Source organism: Drosophila nasuta, chromosome X, assembly GCF_023558535.2.
Source record: "Drosophila nasuta strain 15112-1781.00 chromosome X, ASM2355853v1, whole genome shotgun sequence".
In the NCBI taxonomy this organism is placed as follows: domain Eukaryota; kingdom Metazoa; phylum Arthropoda; class Insecta; order Diptera; family Drosophilidae; genus Drosophila; species Drosophila nasuta.
In genome coordinates this window covers 8,564,487-8,586,170 of record NC_083459.1, presented here as the reverse complement: position 1 = coordinate 8,586,170, position 21,684 = coordinate 8,564,487, and the positions used below count along the sequence as shown (strand labels likewise).

Here is a 21,684-nt window from a genome sequence, read left to right as displayed (position 1 = left end):
AGAACACGAAGAACAAGAACAAGATTTCGATGGCCAAGTAGTGGCAGTAAATTGAGTGAACTGACCAACGAAATATGGCGAACATTTTGGGTTTTATTGATTAAATTAACAGATAGTTAAACTCGGAAGAGTAGCAACACTGTGAGCAGCAACTTTAGCCTCTCGATTTGTGTATTCACCACGCCTCGAGACATCTTTTGATCTATCGCAATGTGCAAAGCTGCCCGCGACGTCTTGCCAACGATGGCTCTGTGAAACTTCCGATTGGCTACGTCACAATTGTCCATCGCCATATCAGCAATATATAGATGATAGGGAAAGCAATAGAGTTGCGATCGATTAAATTGGATTATCGATTGTGTGGCAGCCTCAAAGCATTGCACCACATTGCGCTGTAAGATGAGTAGCTTGATGCACGAATGCAACGATGATTCCATGGTGGCAAAAAATATTGTTTGGCTATCATCGATGAACAGCGTCATGGGATCGCCTTTTTTGATTAGGTTCGAACGTGTCTTCACGAAGATCTCCTCATTAATGTAACTGTGGCAAATGTAATGCAAGGCCACACGTCCATTGAGCAGATGCTGACAACTATCGCGAGGCTTCACCGATATTTGCTGCTGTGCTGCAAGAAGGCATCCAAAAAGCAGACAAACTAAAAGCATCAAAGTGAAGGCAATCATTATTAGAAAATTAATAAAAATAAAATGAAAAAAGCTGTTGAAATTTTTGATTTTTAGTTTTGTCATTTGCTAGTCAAGCACATCAAATTCATTTTATTGATAGTCAAAGCAAATATTTGACGAGCAGTTTAGTCATTTGTCGATGCATTTAAAGTCTTCGATATATTTGGCAATTGACAATTGTTTGCACAAATTACACTTAATACATAAAAAAGCTTGTAGAGCAAAACAGCGCGGTATTATTCTTAAAATACACCCAATTAATATGCTGAAGGTGATATTTGGTGCCGATGCAAACTACAAAGTATACTTCCAGCAGCCGTTTAATCTTTACTATTTTATCATTATATTTTTATCACTATATTGTTGCTACAATTATTGCCATTTCATTTAAAGATTTGGTTATAACATATAAATGAGGTTTCGTATATTTCTCCATTTTTGAATGCGAAGTTTGTACAGATTTTACACTTCATAAATAATTAACTCTGAGATAACTGCAATCCAATTTAATAAAAGCAAAACAGTGTACTATTCATAAAATATGCTTAATTAATTAATTACTGCAACAGCCTTTTGCCTTTATTTTCTGAAAATTACAGTAATTTTTGCAATTAAATATTCGCACTGAATTTTCACTTTATAAATAAAAAATAAAGCTTTTGTTCTTTGAATTTCAAGTCAGTTTTTTACGGCAATGTTTATTTATTCAGAGACGAAATTTTAAAAAATATTTACAACCACTTTTGAAACTTTTGAGTTTGTCGATTTTCGCATAAATATTGCGAACTTTTAATGTGGTTGGTTTGCAGCAAGGACTTAACGGAGTGAAAAACGCTTACTAAAGTTATGGCGATAAGCAAGCACCTTAGTGCCATAAAAAGGATGTACAAATTGTTGATAGATGACACCCCGAACATTTTGTGCAGCAGCTGCAGGTGGAGTTGAAGCTGTAGTTGCAACTGCAGCTTGAAGCGGAACTGAAAGTAGAAACGGTCGAGTTGCTGTGTCATCGACTGCTTACTTACATTACTTACTGACTTGCGAAAGAGCGAGAGAGCGAGAGAGAAACAGAGAAAGAGAGAAAGTACGGGAGAGTGGGAGGGAATTATTGGCACAAGTTCATATTTCAAAAGTTTTGTAAATGTCATGGAGCGAGCGCCAGCAAAGGTGGATGTAACAACTCGGCAGAAACGCATTTTACGGATACTGAAATCATTTATTAAACAGCAGCAAAAGCACAAGGATGCAAGCAAGAGATGCAAGATGCAGCCGAGCGATGCTCTCGATAATCTAGCATCGATGACGTTTGACATGTTTAAAGTTTGTACTTATTCGGCCATTAAAAGCACCTGCCAAGCAACATACATAAAATAGAGAAATGGATAAAGAAAGCAAGAGAGAGAGAGAGAAAGAGTGAACACATGCAACTCTTCTCAGCTGACCACGTTTATACTAGTACTTTATGCTTGTCAATTCAAGTGTGGCCACTTGGTAGCTTGATTGGCTGTTGCCCCAACATCATCATCATCATCATCATCCTCACCATCGTCATTGTCATCGTCACCATCATTAGCCATCAAGTTTGCAAATTGAATTTAAAAACGTTTAACGTGCTCCACGAACGAATTGAGTTGTTGATGTTGATGCTGCTGACTGCAAACTGAAGACTGAGGTGGACACATTTTTTCTTTGGCAAGTATCAACGTGTTCTTTGCGCCTGTTTCTTTTCCTATTTACTTAAGCTACAACTTTACTTTTATCCCCCGCTCCGCTACTTCCAAAATCGTGAAAAAAAAACAGCAATGACAGGCAGCTCCCAAAGTTCCGCTCGTTGGGGATTTGTTTCATGTTTAAAGTTCACTTTAAGTAGCTTAAGCGGCAGCGGCAAAAACTTGACGGCATGTAGTTAGTTTTTATGCACAGCACACGCAAACTTGGCCATTAGTTGATAAATGGGCAAAGGCTTTAAAGAGAATGAGCGAGATAGAGAGAGAGTGACAGTGAGAGAGAGAGAAAGTGAAAGAGAGGGAAACTCACAGCTCCCTCAACAGCGAGTCGTGAGTTGCTTTTAATGAAGCGTTTGGGCTTGCCAAAGCGCGCATATATTAGCTGCCATATATACTATATATCCTATATACTATGTACCGCACACATACACACATACATATATAGCACACAGAAAGTTGGCCAACCAACACAGCAAACCGGAAGTTGCCAAAATGGCGAACAGGCTTTTATTTGCTGTTGGTTGTTTTGTTACTTTTTGAGTTGTTGCTGTTGTTGGCGCTTTGCGCTTTCGCATTGACATGCCGCAGTTGCTGTCGCCGTTGCTGCTGACGAATTTAATTTAAATCAGCGACAGGCCAAGACAAGCCGCACACAGTGGCAAATCAAAGTCCCCGCTGATGAAATCAAACTCAACGCCTTAGCCTCAGCTTCAGCCTTAGAATCAACCTCAACCTCAACCCCATGCAAATACAAGTGACTCGAAAGTCGAAGTTCAGTTTAAATCGTGAACTCAGCACAAAGGATCAAAATTGACATGACGTTGCCAAGAGCTAAGCAGCAAAAGCAACAGCAACAACAACTGTAACAACAGTAACAACAACATTGAGCATTAACAATGCTCAAGTTGTAAATGCCAACGAGCTGACAGATTTATTACACTGTGCGACACAAACTTAATGACCCAAATCCTCATGCCAAATGTCCATTGTAATATTAACACTTCGTCCAACTTCTTCGTTAAGAATTAATTTTCAACTTTTTAATGCACACACACAAACATAAACACACACTCACACACACTTCTCTTCTGACATATTTTTTGGTGAGTGATATGCCATTAGCATTTTATTGCTACGTTTACTATTCAGCTGAGTGGTCAGTAAAACCTTTACGATGATGCGCAAAGCAAAGAAAAGCGCAGAGAAAAACAAGTAAGAAAGCTACAGTCGAGTGTACTCGACTGTGAGATACCCGCTACCCATTTTGAATAAAAGCAATATATTTTGCGGTATATTTCTCAAAATATACCAAATATACTACTAAAAACCAAAAAAAAATATACCAAATGGTATATTTGGTATATCGATATAGTACCGCATTCAAAATATACCATAGACAGCACAATATACCAGACTGTCGGCCAAAGCAAATTAGACCCCTAGTAAGTAGGCGTTTTTGCCCATACAAAAGTATTTCTTTAATAACTTCGACAATTTTTATCTGATCGCAACCAAATTTTTAGGAATCATAACTACTATAGTAATTATTATATATACCAAAATTCGTAACTCTAGCTTTAAAATTACGCTTGTTATTCGATTTTTTATTTGCGGGGCGGAAGGGGCGTGGCAAAAATTTGAAACAAACTTGATCTGCGTGCAAACATAACAAATGTTGTCGAAAAAAAATTATAGCTCTATCTCTTATAGTCTCTGAGATCTAGGTGTTCATACGGACAGACGGACGGACACACAGACGGACAGACACACAGACGGACAGACGGACATGGCTAGATCGTCTCGGCTGTTGAAGCTGATCAAGAATATATATACTTTATAGGGTCGGAGATGCCTCCTTCTGCCTGTTACATACATTTCCTGCCGGCACAAAGTTATAATACCCTTCTACCCTATGGGTAGCGGGTATAAACAGTTTGACACTTTTGAGACTATCGCTAATGGGCGGGAATTACATATATACATAAATGAATAGCAAATTTGTCATGCTTAATATATTTATGTAACATACTATCTTAGAACATATTTTCAATACTTTTTAAATTCAAATTAAATGATCAACATTATTAAAAATCTATTACAATTTTGTCTGGTAAATAATTTAAAAATTAAATATAATTCAATTTTTTATTTAGTTTTCAACATTTCTACATTGTTTATTAACATTCTTCATAAAACTATATCACTTTTATCTGTTAGTTTGAGCACACAAATGAATTTGAATGTTAAACATAAAGCACAATTTTGTCGTGTTAAATTTGAAGCATAAAATATGACACCATTATTTTCGTCGAGTGTACGAGCTTGTCTAGAGTCTTTGTCTTGAAATATGCCACACTGCCATTTGCTTGAGATACAAATTGAAGGAAATTGCAATGCGTGCACTCTCTCCAAAAACATAACTCCAAGGCAGTGCAAATAGGAATGGGAGTGCGGAAAGCGAAGGCAAAATATGGAAGACAAGTTTGAAGTGAACCGCAAGCAGAGCCTGTCTTCCATTCCTTCCTTCGCTGCCACCAGCATCAGATTCCAGATTCCCAAATGGGCGTGATGAGTGAGAGCCAACAGTTGGTTGGCTGCTTGGTTGACTATTTTGCCTGGCTTGGTTTGGTTTGGTTTGCTTTGGTTGGTTTGACTGGGTTGGGTTCATGCTTGTTGTTGTTGTCCTGGTCACGATGTCAAACGTACGACAAATAATTAAACTGCGTATGCATGTGTCGTCAATTCTATTCAGCGTAGTCTTGTTCACCACATTTTGCTGTGTCTATGCTAGCTCTCTCTCTATCTCTATCTCTATCTCTGCTGTGTTGTGCTGTGCTTTGGAGCTGCTTGATGGCGCCCCATTGGCAACCTTTAAATTTACAAATTAATTTCATGTTACAAGCAAATTCGTAAACAAGTCTTAATGTGCACTAAAGCGTGTTACCATCGCGGCAACGAGGCGGAGCCCCGAAACAGCCCCCAAAAACAGCCCTCCCCCCTCACCCGATTGGGGTGGCTGCCACCTACCATCCATAGCAAATAATGTTGGGCGCCCGCCAGACACGAATTCAGCATTTATCTAGCGCCACTTGAAATGCTGGCGACGACAACGTCGACGTCGACGAAGGACGAGCTAATTTCAACGCCTCTTGAGCGCACCGTGGTGCCAAGCTACGTAATCTGTCAGCCAATCTGCAACTCAGCAAGTGGATTAGCTAGACGGGTGGCCAAACAAATTGAGAAAGTGAAGCTAGCTTTTTAGCGATTGTGTAGTAAACTTAGCATTAATGAAAGTGACAGCTTTTTGAGTTAATACAATTAGGGAGAGAAGCATTTACATATATTTGGCAAAAGTTGATGCAAAGAAACTGCTCAAGTTCGAAGTAATTAAAATATATAAAGCAAGGAAGTGTACTCGACTGTGAAATACCCATTATAAGTAAAAGCAATGCATTTCGGTATTATTCTCAAAGTATACCAAGTAATATACCGCAAAAATACTAAAAATATACTGAAGGCTGTATTTGGTATACTGATATACTACTACAATCTAATATATTTTGAATGTAATTCAAATTGAATTGAATTGAAACATTGAAACATAGTTTAAACATATAAAGTGAAGGAATAATTCTTAACAAGGAAAATAAAGAAGGATTTACAAATATATGAGTCTTCTAATAAAGGATACATTTTCTGTACGATTATTGTATATAATTTTATTAACCAACTTTATTACAAGTATTTTCTTTGCAATCATTTTAGAATATCATCATCATTGAATGAAAGTGGAATAAATTTACGTTAAAGTTAACGCCAATGACTTCAGAATGCGATAAATTATTAATGACACTTCTTTACTTGATTTTCCCTCAATAATTTAATATTGCATTCAATTCATTAACTAAAATATTCTCAATTTTTCAACTGTAACGTTAAAATATTTATGACACTTCTTTCAACGTTCGCATGATTTATTTGGTTATTTGACTAATTCATAATTCATAAGCAGCGAAAATACGAAATTGACGACCCCAGTTAATCGCCAAAAAATAAACACACATTGATTAGGCCATAATAATAATAATTGCACATAAGTATTATGACACTCGCTATTGCAAATACATCTAGTTTACTGGCACACACACATAAAACTGAAACAAATTAAACAAAACACAACGCAAACAATACACATTAATTATTTAATGAATTCTCACAGTTGTACATCATTTTATTTGGCATTTTGCCTTTTGCATTCTATACTTAATTTATTTGTGTGTGAAACACATTTTCATTTAGCATTCAATGGCGGACACTGTGCGACGAGTGTAGGCGACTGTCAACACTGTCTTTGCAATGGTCTCTCTCATGTCCCAAACCTCATTCCCATTCCCGTTTCCCATTTCCATCTTCATTCCCTTTCAGCAGCAACTGATGTTCTGATTTTGTTGCTGTTGCTGTTGCTGCTTTATGTAGATGTGTGAAGTTGGTTTTGGGGTTCTATGTTTCGAGTTGTGTGGCAATCCCATTGCCATTGCCTATTGCCTGGGGTATGTTCAAATTTGTTTCAATTCTATTCAGCGCTACCGCCCCTCCATATGCGACACGTAAGCGGCATGAAGTCATGCCCAAGTCGGGCAACAACAAGAAGACTGTTTGTTGTTAATATAAAGAAGGTAATTGAGATAGAGCTGAGGCTAAGAAGATTGACATGGAGACGGGCAGCAATGGAGGTGATGGACGGAAATAGAAATGGAAATGGAGTTGGAGTTGGGAGCGAGTGTGTGGGAGTGTTTCTTTTTTTTGGTTTCGATGGAGGAAAACTCTTGTCTGAAGCTTGATCAAATTAATCAAGTACATTGAAGGGCATTTGTGATTTTCTGCTGATTCAGCGTTGGGCTATAAAAACATGCGTGGTCCAAACGGGGAAGGAGGGCCGAGCGAGACAATGAATGCACATAAAAATAATAATTGGAAATGAAAACAATTTTCATGGCCTGTGCGCAATGAAATAGCACAAAAGAGAGAGTCGAGTTGCCCATTCGCCGTTTCCTTTTTTGAAATTGAATGGCCAGGTGCTGCATTACGGAAATACTACATACATACATATAAACTCGTATTGATATACTATATACAGTTTTATATAGTTAAGTTCGTGTGTGTTTGGCCTTTGTCCTTTTGACCTTTTTTTTTTGGTATTGTTGCTGTGCGTTGATATCTTTGAAGGCAATTATCGCGCCTTTCAGGCAAAATTGACTGCAAACGCGATACAAAATGAGCAAAGATGCCAAAAAGGACAATGGCAATGCCAATCGAAGCCATTCAAGCTCATAATGCGCTTATCAGTGGCACGCACACACACACAAGCTACTTGCCACTTGCTGCTCGCTGCTTGCCACTTTGCTGCCTGCCACTTGCCACTTACCATTTGCCACTTGCTACTTTCCATTCACCAGTTGCCACTTTGCCACTTTGCCTGCTACTGCTGGCTTTGCGACATTTGTGGCGTTTGCATATGCATGAGGCCCATGCGGCGTATGGGCAACATTTTGTGTAAGAACAACAACAAGAAGACGCAGCAACGCAGCAGCAGCAGCAGCAACAGCAACAACAGCTCTTACTCTTATTGTAACTGTAACGCTTGTTACAATTACCGGGTCACAGCGAAGGACTCTGACACTGAAACAATGCCTAGCGGCAATAAAAACGCAAGCCATAAAATGAATTTTTATGCCGCATTTTCGCAATGCCTGCAGCATTGCGCACATAAGTATGCTACCTTTTGTTTTCTTTTTCTTCGTTTTTCGTTTACTTTTGTTTTTGTTTTATGCTTTTTCTTCGCTGCAGCACCCCAAAATGTTCGACTGCAAGTTGTTCACCGAGCATATATGTTGAGAGCGACAGTTGGTGACATTTTTGCATATTATTTATTTTGATTTTAATTAGTGAATGCAATTGCGTGTAAATATAAATTCTATAGTACAATAATATAACTAACACAATATATTATAAGACATTATAGGTAAGAGAGCAATTGTTATTACAGTTTTATAGTTTTCTATAATTCAATTATTTTTATTGTAAAGCGTAGCGAGTGACGTTGTGTCTCGTGTATCTTCTTATTTTTTACTGGCTTCTTTCGAGAACAATGCCACTCAGGCCGAATAGCTTTCTCGCTCGGACCTCGCCATTACCGAATATACCAACACGTCGTATGTTAGGTTTTCTCTTAATTCAATCGTTTCTTAACACTAACAATTTTCCAGTCTTTTAATTTTCTAAAGGTCATGTTAATTTAACTATCGTATCTTATTATATTTACTGTCTTCTTTACGAATGCATTATTTATTTGATTTATTTAGATAATATTACATTTATATTTTATATAAATTAAATTAAATTAAATAATTTTCTTTTGGTTTAATTCATTTCTCTTTAATCACTTTTAAATATTTAAAATATATACAAATTAATTTATTTGTGGATATTTTTAAACCATTTTAAAATTAGCTCAAATGATTTACCACACTTTTAATTAAACTGTCTTCTTATTGTAGAGTAATAAATGTATATTTATGAAGCATAATTTATTTTTTAATTGTCAATGTATTAAGCTATGTGTAAAGTTGTGACATAATTAAAAAATAATAATTATTATTTACATTTTATATAAAATACGTAATAAGTTAAAATTAAAGATTATTCAAATAGTAAAATTAATAAGTAATAATAAATAATCAATAATCAATAATATGTTTAAAAGCGATAAAATCCGAAAAAAAAATCATTCACTAGTCGATTTTATATATTTTATAAATAGAATGTTTAAGAGCGTTCAAGGATGGAAATTGAAGATCAATTACTAATCGGTTTTAAATATTTTGGTAAATCAAGAACTTTACTTAAACATTTACCCTTATATAGTATAAGCATATGTAATTAAAATTCCTTTATTTATGGATATTTTAAAGTTACTTTCATATTTTACTTTTTAAATGATCTATCAATATTCTTTTTGATTATTATGAAAACATTCTCCTTAGAGTATTTTACGAGTCGCCCACGCAACTCATGTGTGATTTTAATATTTTGGGCATCTTTTTTAACTTTCGCATTGACTAACAGCTAAAAATGTGTCTCTCGTTTTTGGCAGGCCCAAAAGAATTGTTCATGTATGCAGATGCAGTTTGCAGTCAGTAGAGAGAAAGAAAGAGCTCGAGGAGAGGAGAGGAGAGGAGAGCGGAGCGGAGGGAGAGATGTTGTTGCAGAGGGAGCGACGAAGATACATTTACACATGTAGTGCATAAAATGTTTATGAATTTCAGTTTATGGCGCGTAAAACACGCCAATAAATGTTCCCAGGCATTTAAATGCCTTCTGCCTTGGCAGCTGGAACCTCTCTCGTTGCGTCACTGCCTCCTCTTCCCCTCTCCTTGTCTGCTGTTGCCCCTCTGCAACATGCCGTTGCAGCTTGGCTAGCGGCTGCTGCTCCGTCCGTGTGTATGTCGCAATAATAAACAATCAGAAATGGCATAAAGTATGCGGAATCAGCGACGCCTTTGCCCCATGGCTCGTTGCCGTAGGTGTTAGTCACCTCTCTCTCTCTCTCTCTCTCTCGCTCCCTCTATCTCGCTCCTTGTTGTGGGCGCATGAATATTTATGCAAGGCATTTTCTTTACCATTTTCAAGAGGGTGGCATTTGCATTGCTTTTGTGTTGCTGTTGTTTTCGTTACTCTTTGCTGATTTCCGGTTAGTTATTTTTTTATGCGCTCCCTCTGCTGTTTACTGTCTCTCTCCCTTTTGCTCTCTCGACATTTTCTTCGCCAAGTGCGCTCTAATGCACTTTACGACACTTTATGGCCGTTGCGGTGTCGTCTGCGTTATAAGCAACACGACAGCTGTGCGTTCGGCGTGGGCGAGGTGTGAGACATGAGCATATGTCACACATAAGCATGGGTTATGGCAAATTGATGGAACTACATTCCCTCTCCTCCCACCGCTCATTCTCTATCTCTCTCTCTCTCTCTCTTATTGAGGATGCGGTAGCTTAACAGTTGAAAGGTTTATGGACATTAATCAGCAAAGCGCTGCGATCTCTTGCTTCATAAACTTGAAATATTTTTGCAGTGAGTTCTTGCTGATTAGCTTGCCTCTTCAGTCACACAGAGCACGAAGTTGTCTGCAAACTCCCAAACAGTTATTGCTCTAATTAAAGTTATGTGCAGCTTCCCCAAAATGAGATTGAAATGAGGAACACACGTTAAAAAGAATTGCACAAATAATCTTTCCAAAGATATAAAAAAAAAACAAATTTGAAATCCAAAGTAATGGAAGGTAATCAATTAAAAAGGCAAACATTAAAAAACTTAGAGTAATCTTAGGAATAATTTCAAAATTCTAAATTTCTCGTATAAAAAACTAAATTACAAGTATGTGAAATATTAATGGAAGTACTAAATCTTTTTAAGCTCTAATTTGGTTATGGAAATAATTTCTTTCAAAATAAATTAAGTCAAACAACGAATCAAAAACTATAAAAGTGATATTTTTCTAAAAAAGAGTTCAATTTGAAATGTTTGTTATTACAATTATTCAGCTGGAATAATCTAAAGAATACGTTAAAAATTTAAAAAAAAATTCTAATAAAATGATAAATTTCATATATTTTGTAATGAAATTTCGAAAGAAAACATATTGAAGCCAGATGCTATATTTTTCATAATGTTTTGCAATGAATTTTTTTGCCGAAGGAAAAATGATATAGAAAATATTCTTTTGTATAAAATAAAATATAGTAGTAATTCATGTCAAAAATTGTCTCTAAAATATATGAAGAATCCAGAAACTTATGCTTTTATAAAATCAAGAATTTTGTATATACTAAGTTAACCTCATTTCAAACAAACAGTTTTAATGCAATGTTTATTTACTTTTCTCTCGTAAGTTCAAGAAAAATGTGAGTTTATTGCTTAGTCTCTCAATTAAACCATAAAAACTGTTTTGTAAATATTTTGAACAGTTTGCGAGTTTATTATTGAAATACAAAAGACAACAACAAACAAACCAAAAACAACGAATTGAAGTGGCAAATAAATTCATTAGTGAATGTTGTGAACAAGCAGTCATAATTCAAGGATCATTAGAGGCGCGGCAGTAAATACTTTAGAGAGCGAAGCGCAGATGGCCGAACTTTATGATGGTTTTGCTATATACAGGGTATCATTACATTACGCTATGCCCCATTCAGGACAAAATACGGAACGGTCAGCACTTGGACAAAAAGGGAAAAAGGGAAAAAGGGAAAAAGAAGAGGCGGCTGCTGTTAGCCAAATGGATTGTGCGCCTGCTTGTCTGGCACTATGCAAATGCCGTGGGTGGCAGAGTACTTAACGCCACGAGCCGCATAAGACAAGCGAAGCGCAAAAAATTCGAAAAACATGCACCCACACTCCCCTCCTCGAGGCACACACACAAACACACACATACTCGCATAGGAGAGCGCACTGTTGAGGCGTGTAATCAAAGTGTCTGATATCAAAGCAACAACAACAACAACGACTACGACAACGACGACAAGGATGAGGACAAAGTTATGCATAAATTTTGGACGCCAACTCGACTCGAGCGCAAAATCAATACAGGAAATAAATTAGTTTCGGCTCAAGCGGCAACAAAAAAAAAAGTAGTAGCTAAAGGAGATAGATAGATAGAAAAAAAAACACGTAAAATACAAAAGAGGCGGAGAGCGAAATACAAGTAAAAACAGGATTCGCGCTGGTTGCGAATTCGGCAGCGGATACGGATACGGATTCGGATTCGGATTCGGATTCGCAAAATCGCAAAAAGCCGCAAAAACAAGTAGTAAAGGGCTCTAGCCATCTGCCTTCTTTCCCCTTTCCCTCTCTCTTGTCTGTCTCCTTGGCTGCTCCTGCTCCTGTACATCCTCTTGCTACCCATTCCATCAGTAAGTGACAATGTATAGTTGTTACTACTGCTGTTGTTACTCCTCCTTCTCCTCCTCCCCCTCCTCCTCCTTCTCCTCCTCCTTCTTCTGCTGGTGCTGTTGCTGTTGCTGCTGATGCTGCTGTGGCATTGTTTGCCACACTGGGGAAGCGGCCCAGAGGGCAACGAGCCAGAGAGACACGAGAGCCTAATAATAGCCGCACATAAAATTTTATTAGCCGGAGCGTAACAATTCAATTGGGTCATGCTTTATGGCGCCACTGGCCGCATTTTAAAACCAAAGTCATCAATGTGGGTCAAACGGCAGGTGCCGGCTGACTAGATGCTGCCACCTAGCTATCTCTTTCTCTCACTCTCTATTCCTCTCTCTCTCTCTCTCTCTCTCTCTCTCAGGTAACACCTCACAATTTTCTCTTTTACGTGGCACCTGCTACACAAAAACTAAATTACATAGCAGCCAAATAGCCTGAAGCCAGAGTGTGTTACCAAAAAAAAAACAGAAATTGAGCAACCAAATGAAATCAAATTACAATTCAATTTAAAGTACAGCTCGCTTATGCAATTTTGTAAGCCAATCATAACTGTATCTTACGCTTTTGCATGCATCAAAATGATCAAATCACTCACTCATTGCGTTTTGAATTCCAACTAAATTTGAACCGAAAGAGTTGAAAGTTGAAACCAAAAATAGTAGGAGGAAAAATACTGCAACAAATAATACGAACAATGTAATTATTTTTATATATTATTTGATATTTTTGTAAATCACTTCGCTAGCAAAACTAGTCAATATGAAGTGAAATAAATTTTAAAAAAATTGATAAGTGTCGGCAAGTTTTCTAAAGCAACTTCGCCAGGTGTTTATCCTATTTTAGTTGCAATTTTTGCAATACATCGCATAATATATATAGAAATGGAGGCTTGTTAGGTCTTGCATTGCTTTGTCTAGACATTTAAATTTGCAATATAAGGTAATACAAAAATGTAATAGATTTAATGAATGCAGACAGGCAGAGCTACTCATCAGCGACTGAGTCTAAAAAAGGCTAGTGCAATAGGTTCTTAGTTATTTTGGCTGAGAATGTTGTAATCTTTGGTATATTTTTAATTTAATACTATATAGATATACCAAATATGTCCTTCGGTACATATTTTAGAAATATTGTGGTATATTAATCGGTATATTTTGTACTCTATAATATATTTTGAATGAAGTTCTATATTTATATACTATATATAGTCTTCGCTATATACTTTAGTATTTTACTGTATTAATTTGACAAATTTTTAGTATATGGTTTTATTGAAAATAATTATAGAGTATCTCACTCGACTGTGCTTGACTGTAGCTTCCTTACTTGTTAAATATACAGGATGGATATTAGTGAATAAGATATATACTAATTGAAACATTTTACGCCTCAACCACTTATTAATTAATAAACAAAACATATGTAAAGAAATGTATGTTGCGATGAATTATTAAAAGTCGCTGCCCAACAAATTACTTAAAATTAAAGGAAATAACCTAACTTGTCTTATGTTAGCGCTCAAAAAGAATTTTATATATATTTACACAGTTCTTTCACACAACTATATATTAAATTATAATTATATATATTAACAACTAAATTTACAACCCACAATGAGGCAACTAAAGTGGCTCATTTGCCACTTTGGCACTTTAGAAACTTGCACAAGCAACCGAAAAATACACACAAAAAAAGCCTTTTACAAATTATGCTCGAAATTGGCAACAACATTCGCTCAAACAAAATACAATAATATTGCGATTGTAATTAAATTTTTGTACCGTCGACGACGACGACGACGACGACGTCGACGAGGAGTACGTTGAATTTTTCCCACTTGAAGAAAAGGGTGAACACAGTGGGCCAAATATAAATGGGGTTAAGTGTAGCAATAATTACTGGGTAAAGCGGCGTTATTTGCTTGGCATTTCATTTGGAAAAACTTTTGTAGTCGAGAACTTGGTTTATTTTGTGCTTTTCTTTAACTTGAACTAAATGAAACAAGTTTAATTTATTTGTTTAACATTTTGCTCATTGCAGATACACAACCTGAAAACCTGAAAGCGGAAGCCAGACACAGGTGTGTGTGTCTCTCTCTGTGTTTGTGTGTGTGTTGGCAGCAAAAGAACAATAGGCAAACGCCGAAGTGGCGGGCAAAAGAGAGACGAGAAGAGCAAGAGAAGAGAAGACAAAATGTGGAGACTCAGCAGATGGTCGAGTGGTGGTTCAGTTGCTGCTGCTGCCGCTGTTCCTGTGCCCCAGTCAAGCTGCTGCTGGCTGCTAATACTGCTAATTATTGGCCAGACTGTTTATGGTAAGTGCAAAAGAGTGAGACAACGAATGTGCCAGTAAGAGAATGAAAGAGAGAGAGAGAGAGAGAGCGATGCTTATCAGCAGTCATCGCGCGCAGCAACAATTGAGATAAGTGGCTCGACTTATGGCAAAAGTAAGAGTGTCGAATATAAAGCATTCCATTGCTGTCCGCTTGACCTCATTAGCCCTTCGTTTATATCCTTATTTATGCAACCACACACACATACACACATACAGCTGTGGCACGCATCTATCTATGGATGAGATGTCTCCAACTGCCTTGAAATAAAATGCAAACATTTTCATTTGAGTTTTGTTGTGTGCGGCATCCATAAAATATCGACCAATGTCTGTGATGATGTCGCCTGCGCCTCTCTATTTACTCAGCTGTCCCAAATTGAATGCCACACAAAAGAACCTGACAAACACGTACACACACACACACACTCCCACTCTTTTGCTACGTACATATATGGATATGCGTGTGTGTGTGCGTTTGCTCGCTTGTCTGTAATTAATTGACTCGCATTTTAGCATCAAACATATAAAAACAACTCAAAAACTTTGCCAAACAACTTTTTGCTATGACTCCGTGTATGTATGTGAGTGTACAAGTGTGTGTGTGTGTGTGTGTGTGTGACCAAAATGGCCGACAATTGCATTGCAATGCAGTCAAGGTCGCGACGTGGAAAAGAAAACTTTTTTTCCCCTCATTGCAAAAATTGTCGCATGTGGCAAGCAGCCAAATTGGTCAACTACTAGACACACACTCAGATAGCATGAAATTTTATGTGTATTACTTGCTTGGCCAAGCAAATATTTGTTTTACACTGAAATATTACCATATTTTGTGCCATAACAAGTGCAAATTCATTTAAATGCAGCGAGTTATAAATTTTAAGCAAAAAATCCATTAAAATTTCATTGAATTAAATGCATTACATAAGTGAACGCTTAAAGTTGAAAAATCAAAATGAAACCAACATTTAATTCATTGCGTAAAAAATATTGTATTTAACGCACACTGAAAATGAGCTGCTTTTGCTTTTTGTCAATCGAAATTCGAATATTTTTTTTCAGTTTTTAAATGAGTTTTTCCAAAGGGTCAACAAAATATGTGTGCGCGAGTTTTCTTTTTCGTTTTTTTTTTGTTCTTTTTTTTACTCTTGTTAATTGCAAACATTGAAAGCGTTTCATGATTTCTGCTTGAAGTGCATAAAAAATGTTTGTGATGAAATGGTGGACAAAAAAACCGAAAGGAAATGCCAATGTCTATCGACATTTCGTGCCCATAAATGAAATGAAAAATTCTGTTTGATATTTGAATTCCAATAAAAGCGGAAGGACAAAATACAATAAAACGGTGTTAAGGGAAAACAGCCAAAGTGCTCAGCGCTCAGCTCAGTTATTTTGGGGCATTAAATTAACCTGTAGCATAACAATTAAGCCCACACTCAACAACGCTCTTGACCAAGCCCCCCGAAAAGATTTCCCTGTCCTCTTTTCATTATTGATAACAGCTGGCGGGCGAGAGACGCGGCAGCAGATGCTCGTCCGGATTGACATTTCATCATAATTGAAAATTAATACATGGCAAAAACGCGACCTGAACGCAACAGCCTGCAGGCGACAGCAAAACAGCTACGAATTAGGGGAACAAAAGCAAATTTACGTTTACATACAACCAAAAAACATCCGATGAGTGTTATGCGAACACAAACACACACAAACAAACAGACACACACACGTAGGGACAGATAAACATGGCTTTATGCATACCCTGTAAATACAGTTTGAGCGAAAAAACATTAATTTTCGCGTCTTATTGGTTTCAATATAATATCAAGTATACGTCATGTTATTTGGCATTAATTTATCGCAGCTGTGAAAGTTTATTTACTTTGCAAGTGTAAATTAATTACGAATCTATTGTTTTCATATGCGCTGCAAGTTGCTTTTCAAAAGTTGTTGTAGCTAGTGAAAATATTAAGTATACGCCATGTACTTTGGCATAATCCCTAGCATATTTGGCTGTCCGATATATTAACGACAGATTTATCTTCTTTTTAGTTCGACTATCGCTATTACCTAAGATTTATATGTGTAAATATATTTAAAAATCAATTCACAAAATATCAAGTATACGTAACAGCACAATGTCATATAAAATGAGGTAAAAAGTATGAGTTAAAGTTAGAGCATAGAGATTAAAGATTACGCAATTTAAGCAAGGTAACGTTCAAAAAATATTTTTTTACAATAATTAACTCAATATTAAGTATACGCAGTATGGCCAAGTCCATAACAATACAAGCTTTGGCATTCTTGGGTGCTCTTTTCGCATTTTTCATGCACACACAGCAGCACACTCGTGTATGTATAAATTTTGTTGGCTTTTCTTCGCTTCACTAATAATTGAATAATTTTGACATGAAAAATGGTACTAAAACCGGAATAATTTCCAAGCCTTAGAAGTTGTAAAGATTGGGGCTTCCTTCTCGGATCTTTTCGCTTGGCAAGGGAATTTGAATGGAAAATTTCGTTTTTTTCGGTTTTTGTTCATGCCACACGTGTGGCATGTCAGTCAAGCGGAAATGAGGCGTGGCTTGCGCTCTCTTTCTCTCTCTCTCTCTCTCTCTCTCTGGTTCTCCCACGCTGTTTCAAACAAAAATTTAAAATGCAAAACTTAGCTACACGCCAGAGAGAAAAAAAAACAGTGAGTCGTCCTTGGCATTGAATTGGAATAAATACAAATAAAATGTCATTAAATTTGCATTAAAATGCGAAATGAAATTCTCGCCAGCTTAATCAAATTGCAATGTATTTGGATTTTCAATGGAATCCAACAACAACAAATTCAGCCGGATAGGCAAACAAACATTTTTGGTTCGTTGCCTCTGGAAACTCACTTCCATCCGAACCGGTTCTCGGTTGCCGGTCGCCAGACGACGACTGACGACTGTCCGTCTGTCCGACTATTTGTGTCGTTCGGTGTTGCGTGTGTTCCGAAGGGGGGGAAGTGTGTGGAAGAGGAGGGGGATTAACTAGCAGCAAGGTCCTTACAATTGCTCATTGCGTTTCTCTGTCGTTTATTTATTTATTTGAAATTAGAAACTGCCAACTGTTCCCAAAAGTGGTCATTAATTAGTGGCTAAGCACTTTCGTTTAGCCCCAGACTCGACCAGAAACAACAACAACAACAACAGCAACATGCTGAGCTCTCCGGGATTGTTTTGCCTCGCCATAAAATATGGACTCTCCGCTCGCTCGATACTACACTACAAAAATAGCTGACTCAATCATTTTGATCAAGTCGAATGCGAATGGGAATGAATTTAATTTAACTACTGATTTAAGACCGCAAAGTGTTTTGATGATAACCACTCGCAAAATTATTGCAAAAATAAATATTGTTTTGATTAATATTTTATGGCCATCAGAGCAATCTGTCTGTCTGTCTGTCTCGCAACCATAAATCAATGGTCAATCAGCGATTCAGTGAATGGGTCAAAGTTGCGTCTTTATTGTGCACATTTTGAGGCTCAGCCAATCGTTAGCTCATTGCTCATTGCTCATTGCTGTTCATTGCTCATTACCTCATTAGTTGAACAGCAGACTCGAGTACATTTCCAACATGAAGTACTCTGTAGTGAATCGCACTCGTCTTGACTCGACTCGACTCGAGTCGGTTCAATGGCTCCATTAATCTTAATTGCTGTCTAGCGCCTTCTTTCTTTCGTTTCTTAGTAGCACATTCTTTTGCTCGGCTAATTGATTGATTGAACCAGATTCTCATTACACTCTATCGCCATATGTTGATATTGTGAGGGTGGATGCGCCAAGGATTATCAAGCTCTTTACGCTCCCTCACCTCAAATTGATGAGCAAAGTATAAAACAGTATATACAATATACTCGGTATATACTGAATGGATTGATGGCAGTCGAAGAAGTGGCTTGAAATGGTTTTGTCTAATTAAAAGGAACATCTTCTGGTCACAGCTGCTTTCCACTTGATAGATATAACAAATGAAATTGTGTTGTCAAGGAACCGCAGACTTTGAAGTGGGTTCAAGTGCCTGATTGCCCACTTGGAAGCTGTAGCAAGCGAGTCAATGTTTTGATGCCAGTTAGTTAAATAAGACTTTTCGATCCACCATCTCTAATGACATTGACAATTGTTCGTTGTTGTCGCTCATTAGATAAGCCTATACAAATATCGTTGATGACACACACGCACACAATTTAATTACACAATTAAATTGGCATCTCAGTTTATAATAATCCATCCAGTGTTGGCATAAATAATGCGCAGAAATCAGAATCAAATATTTGCCATAAAACTAGACAGGAAATGGATAAATTATAAAGTGTCTCTTTCGTTTGAAGACAAGTAATAACAATTTTATTCAGCAGCGAACTTTAAACGCTTTCGGATGTGGCAAACATATTTTATAATGCATAACGACGTTCGCTCGCTAATTTAATAGAATGGGCTTTAAGGAAAGAGTTTTCGATGCGCAGCAGCATATCTGGAATAATTTTTGAAGCAGTTTTAATGCCTCTGTTACGGCTCGTCGCATTTGCCATTTTGTGCTCCAAATGTGAGCTGACCCAATTGCTGTGAAGGGGACGACGACAACGCATTGCCCCCGATCCTTCTCTCTTTTTCTCTGGGGACTCATATCTGTGCCTGGGTCTCTGCTGCCTTCCCTTGACTTGTGCAACATCAGCTTGCAGAACTTGAACGAATTGGCTTTATGTATTTAACATTAGCTAATTTGTGTTTCTATATATTTTGTAGTCTCTGTGTGTGTTTGTTTTTCGTTTCTTCTTTTTTGTGTTTTTTGCGTTTTGTGCTCCAGTCTGCATTTGCTATTGCCTCTAATTTTAGCTGCATTTTTGCTTTCTCTTGAGCTGCCTCTTGTCTTGCATTGGACAGTCGACTTAAGTGCCGGATGGCTTGCATTTGCCTCTGTCTGCATCAACATTGAAGCTCTTGTTGTTGCTCTTGCTTGTCCTCCATCTTGTTGTTTGCTTTTCCTTTTCTCACCCTCTCACATACTGTCTCTTACTTTCTCTCTCTCTCTCTCTCTCTCTCTCTGTTGCTGCTGTCTTGACACTGATTTCAATTATAAATTGTTTTCCTTTTGCGCTGGTTTTGTGTTTTTTTTGTCGCTCATCTTTGCTCCCTTTTTGCCATCACCATTTTCCCTCTGCCATTTACGTTAGCAATTCTCTATGCTCCTATTCCTATTGCTGTTTATCCCTTTTCTCATACCCTGCATTTGGTGCTTATAGAGAGAATATTTTGTCATGCTATTCATTGGTATTATAATTGAGTGTCATCATGCAATGATGGGCATAAGTAAAAATATAAGTTTTTCAGTTGAGCTGAAAATATCGTAAATTATTTATTCTATGGTATATTTTGAATGAAATAGTATACCAATCGGTATATTACGATAATATCAAAATATTGAAAATAGATAGTTACTTCTTTTGGTATATTCTAGTATTTTTGATACATTTATATAACACATTTTCATAATGTTTGTATTGTTTTAATTAAGTAGAAAATAGTTTGTAAATAAGTTTCTTATTTTAGTATATTTCAGTATTTTTTGGTATTATAATTTGACATACTTTCTCGATAATATTGCACTATTCAAAATCGTTATTCACTTTTTCTGGTATATTTTAGTAGTTTTTTGGTTTATTAATTTATTAAAAATTTTCACGATAATTCCGCACTTTGGTTGAAAATAGTTTGTGGGGTTGCGTATACTAAACCATACCTTTCTTACTTATTTTGGTATATTTCAGTATTTTTTCGGTATATTAATATGATAGCTTTTCTCGCTAATACGGCTTTTAAAATCTTTTACTTTGTTTGAAAGTATGTAGCGGATATCTCACAGTCGAGCACACTCAGTCTATCTATCTAACTTGTTTAAATTTCAGTTAATATGCTACTCACCTGCTGCCTTACAAGGTATCTGCAGGTTGTGACTTTGTATCCATTTTGGCAGCTTGTTATTTACCATCTCTGCGTCGTGGCCTCAGTGCGTTTTTGTGATTGCTTTCTCAATTGGCGCGCCGCGAGCGCTGCTGGCTATCACTTTTAATCTAAGTTGGCAACAATGCGTCCATCCCACGATGCCACGACCTGTCACGCTCTCCCCTCGCCACTCCCTTAGACTCCTTCAGGCTCCTTGCGATCCTGCACGCAAGACAGAATGTTGCGCTGTTCTCTTTATTTATTTATATGTAACTCTACCTACTTTCCTCCTCCTTATTATTATTTCTTTTACATCTTGCTGTCGCTGTTTAGCCGGGTTGCCGTTGTTGTTGTTACTGTTGTTGTTGTTCTTCTTCTTCTTCCGCTGGTAATCCTTGCGGCTATTATTCTTAGCCATGCATTTATTTATCAATTTTTGCGTCGCAAACAAGCCATGTGCTTATTTATGGATAGACGCCTTCACAAGCTGACGAATAAACATTGCCAAATGGCCTCCATCCATTCCATTCCACCCATCCATCCATCGATTGGTAATTACAAAAAAATAAACATAACAAACAAATCATCTCCCTTTCCTACCGCCGGACGAGTTTTCTGTTTATTTGTAGTACAAACACACATCAAATACGCATATCAATAAACAAGCTTGTATAACATATACATATGTATTTTCAAAAGTCCTGGCATCGGTATGGGAGATTTTTCAATTTGTCTTTCATTTTGGCGGAGGTGTAACGAAATATGGAGGAAACACGTTTACAAATTACAGCAAAACGGGAAGTGTTGCCAGGTGATTGTTATAGTTGCTATTTGGTTATTCTCTTTCTTACGATTAGCTTATTTCCTTGTCATTATTCTCTGATTACACATTTTTGTGTATTATTAATTCATTTACTATATTCAAACTCGAATTTATAACATTTTCCATTTAAAATTTG

General features: G+C 37.0%; 2 protein-coding genes across 6 annotated transcripts in view; one reads left to right on the top strand and one right to left on the bottom strand.

Moving 5' to 3' along the window:
• LOC132797131 (neuropilin and tolloid-like protein 2) overlaps positions 1-21,684 on the top strand; it is a 107,525-nt gene that overhangs the window by 29,480 nt on the left and 56,361 nt on the right. For all 5 annotated transcript variants that reach the window (XR_009633626.1, XR_009633625.1, XM_060808655.1 and 2 more), the window contains exon 3: positions 14,453-14,726. Coding sequence is in view for 3 of the 5 variants with exons in the window: in XM_060808655.1 (XP_060664638.1) it covers positions 14,606-14,726 (121 nt within the window). In the remaining 2 variants the exon portion in view is untranslated. The remainder of the gene's footprint in view (positions 1-14,452; positions 14,727-21,684) is intronic.
• On the bottom strand, positions 117-2,266 carry LOC132795495 (uncharacterized). The gene is made up of 2 exons (XM_060806235.1): positions 2,233-2,266; positions 117-628 (listed from the first exon to the last, which is right to left on the bottom strand). The coding sequence occupies exons 1-2, from the start codon at positions 2,264-2,266 to the stop codon at positions 117-119; spliced, it is 546 nt and encodes a 181-aa protein (XP_060662218.1).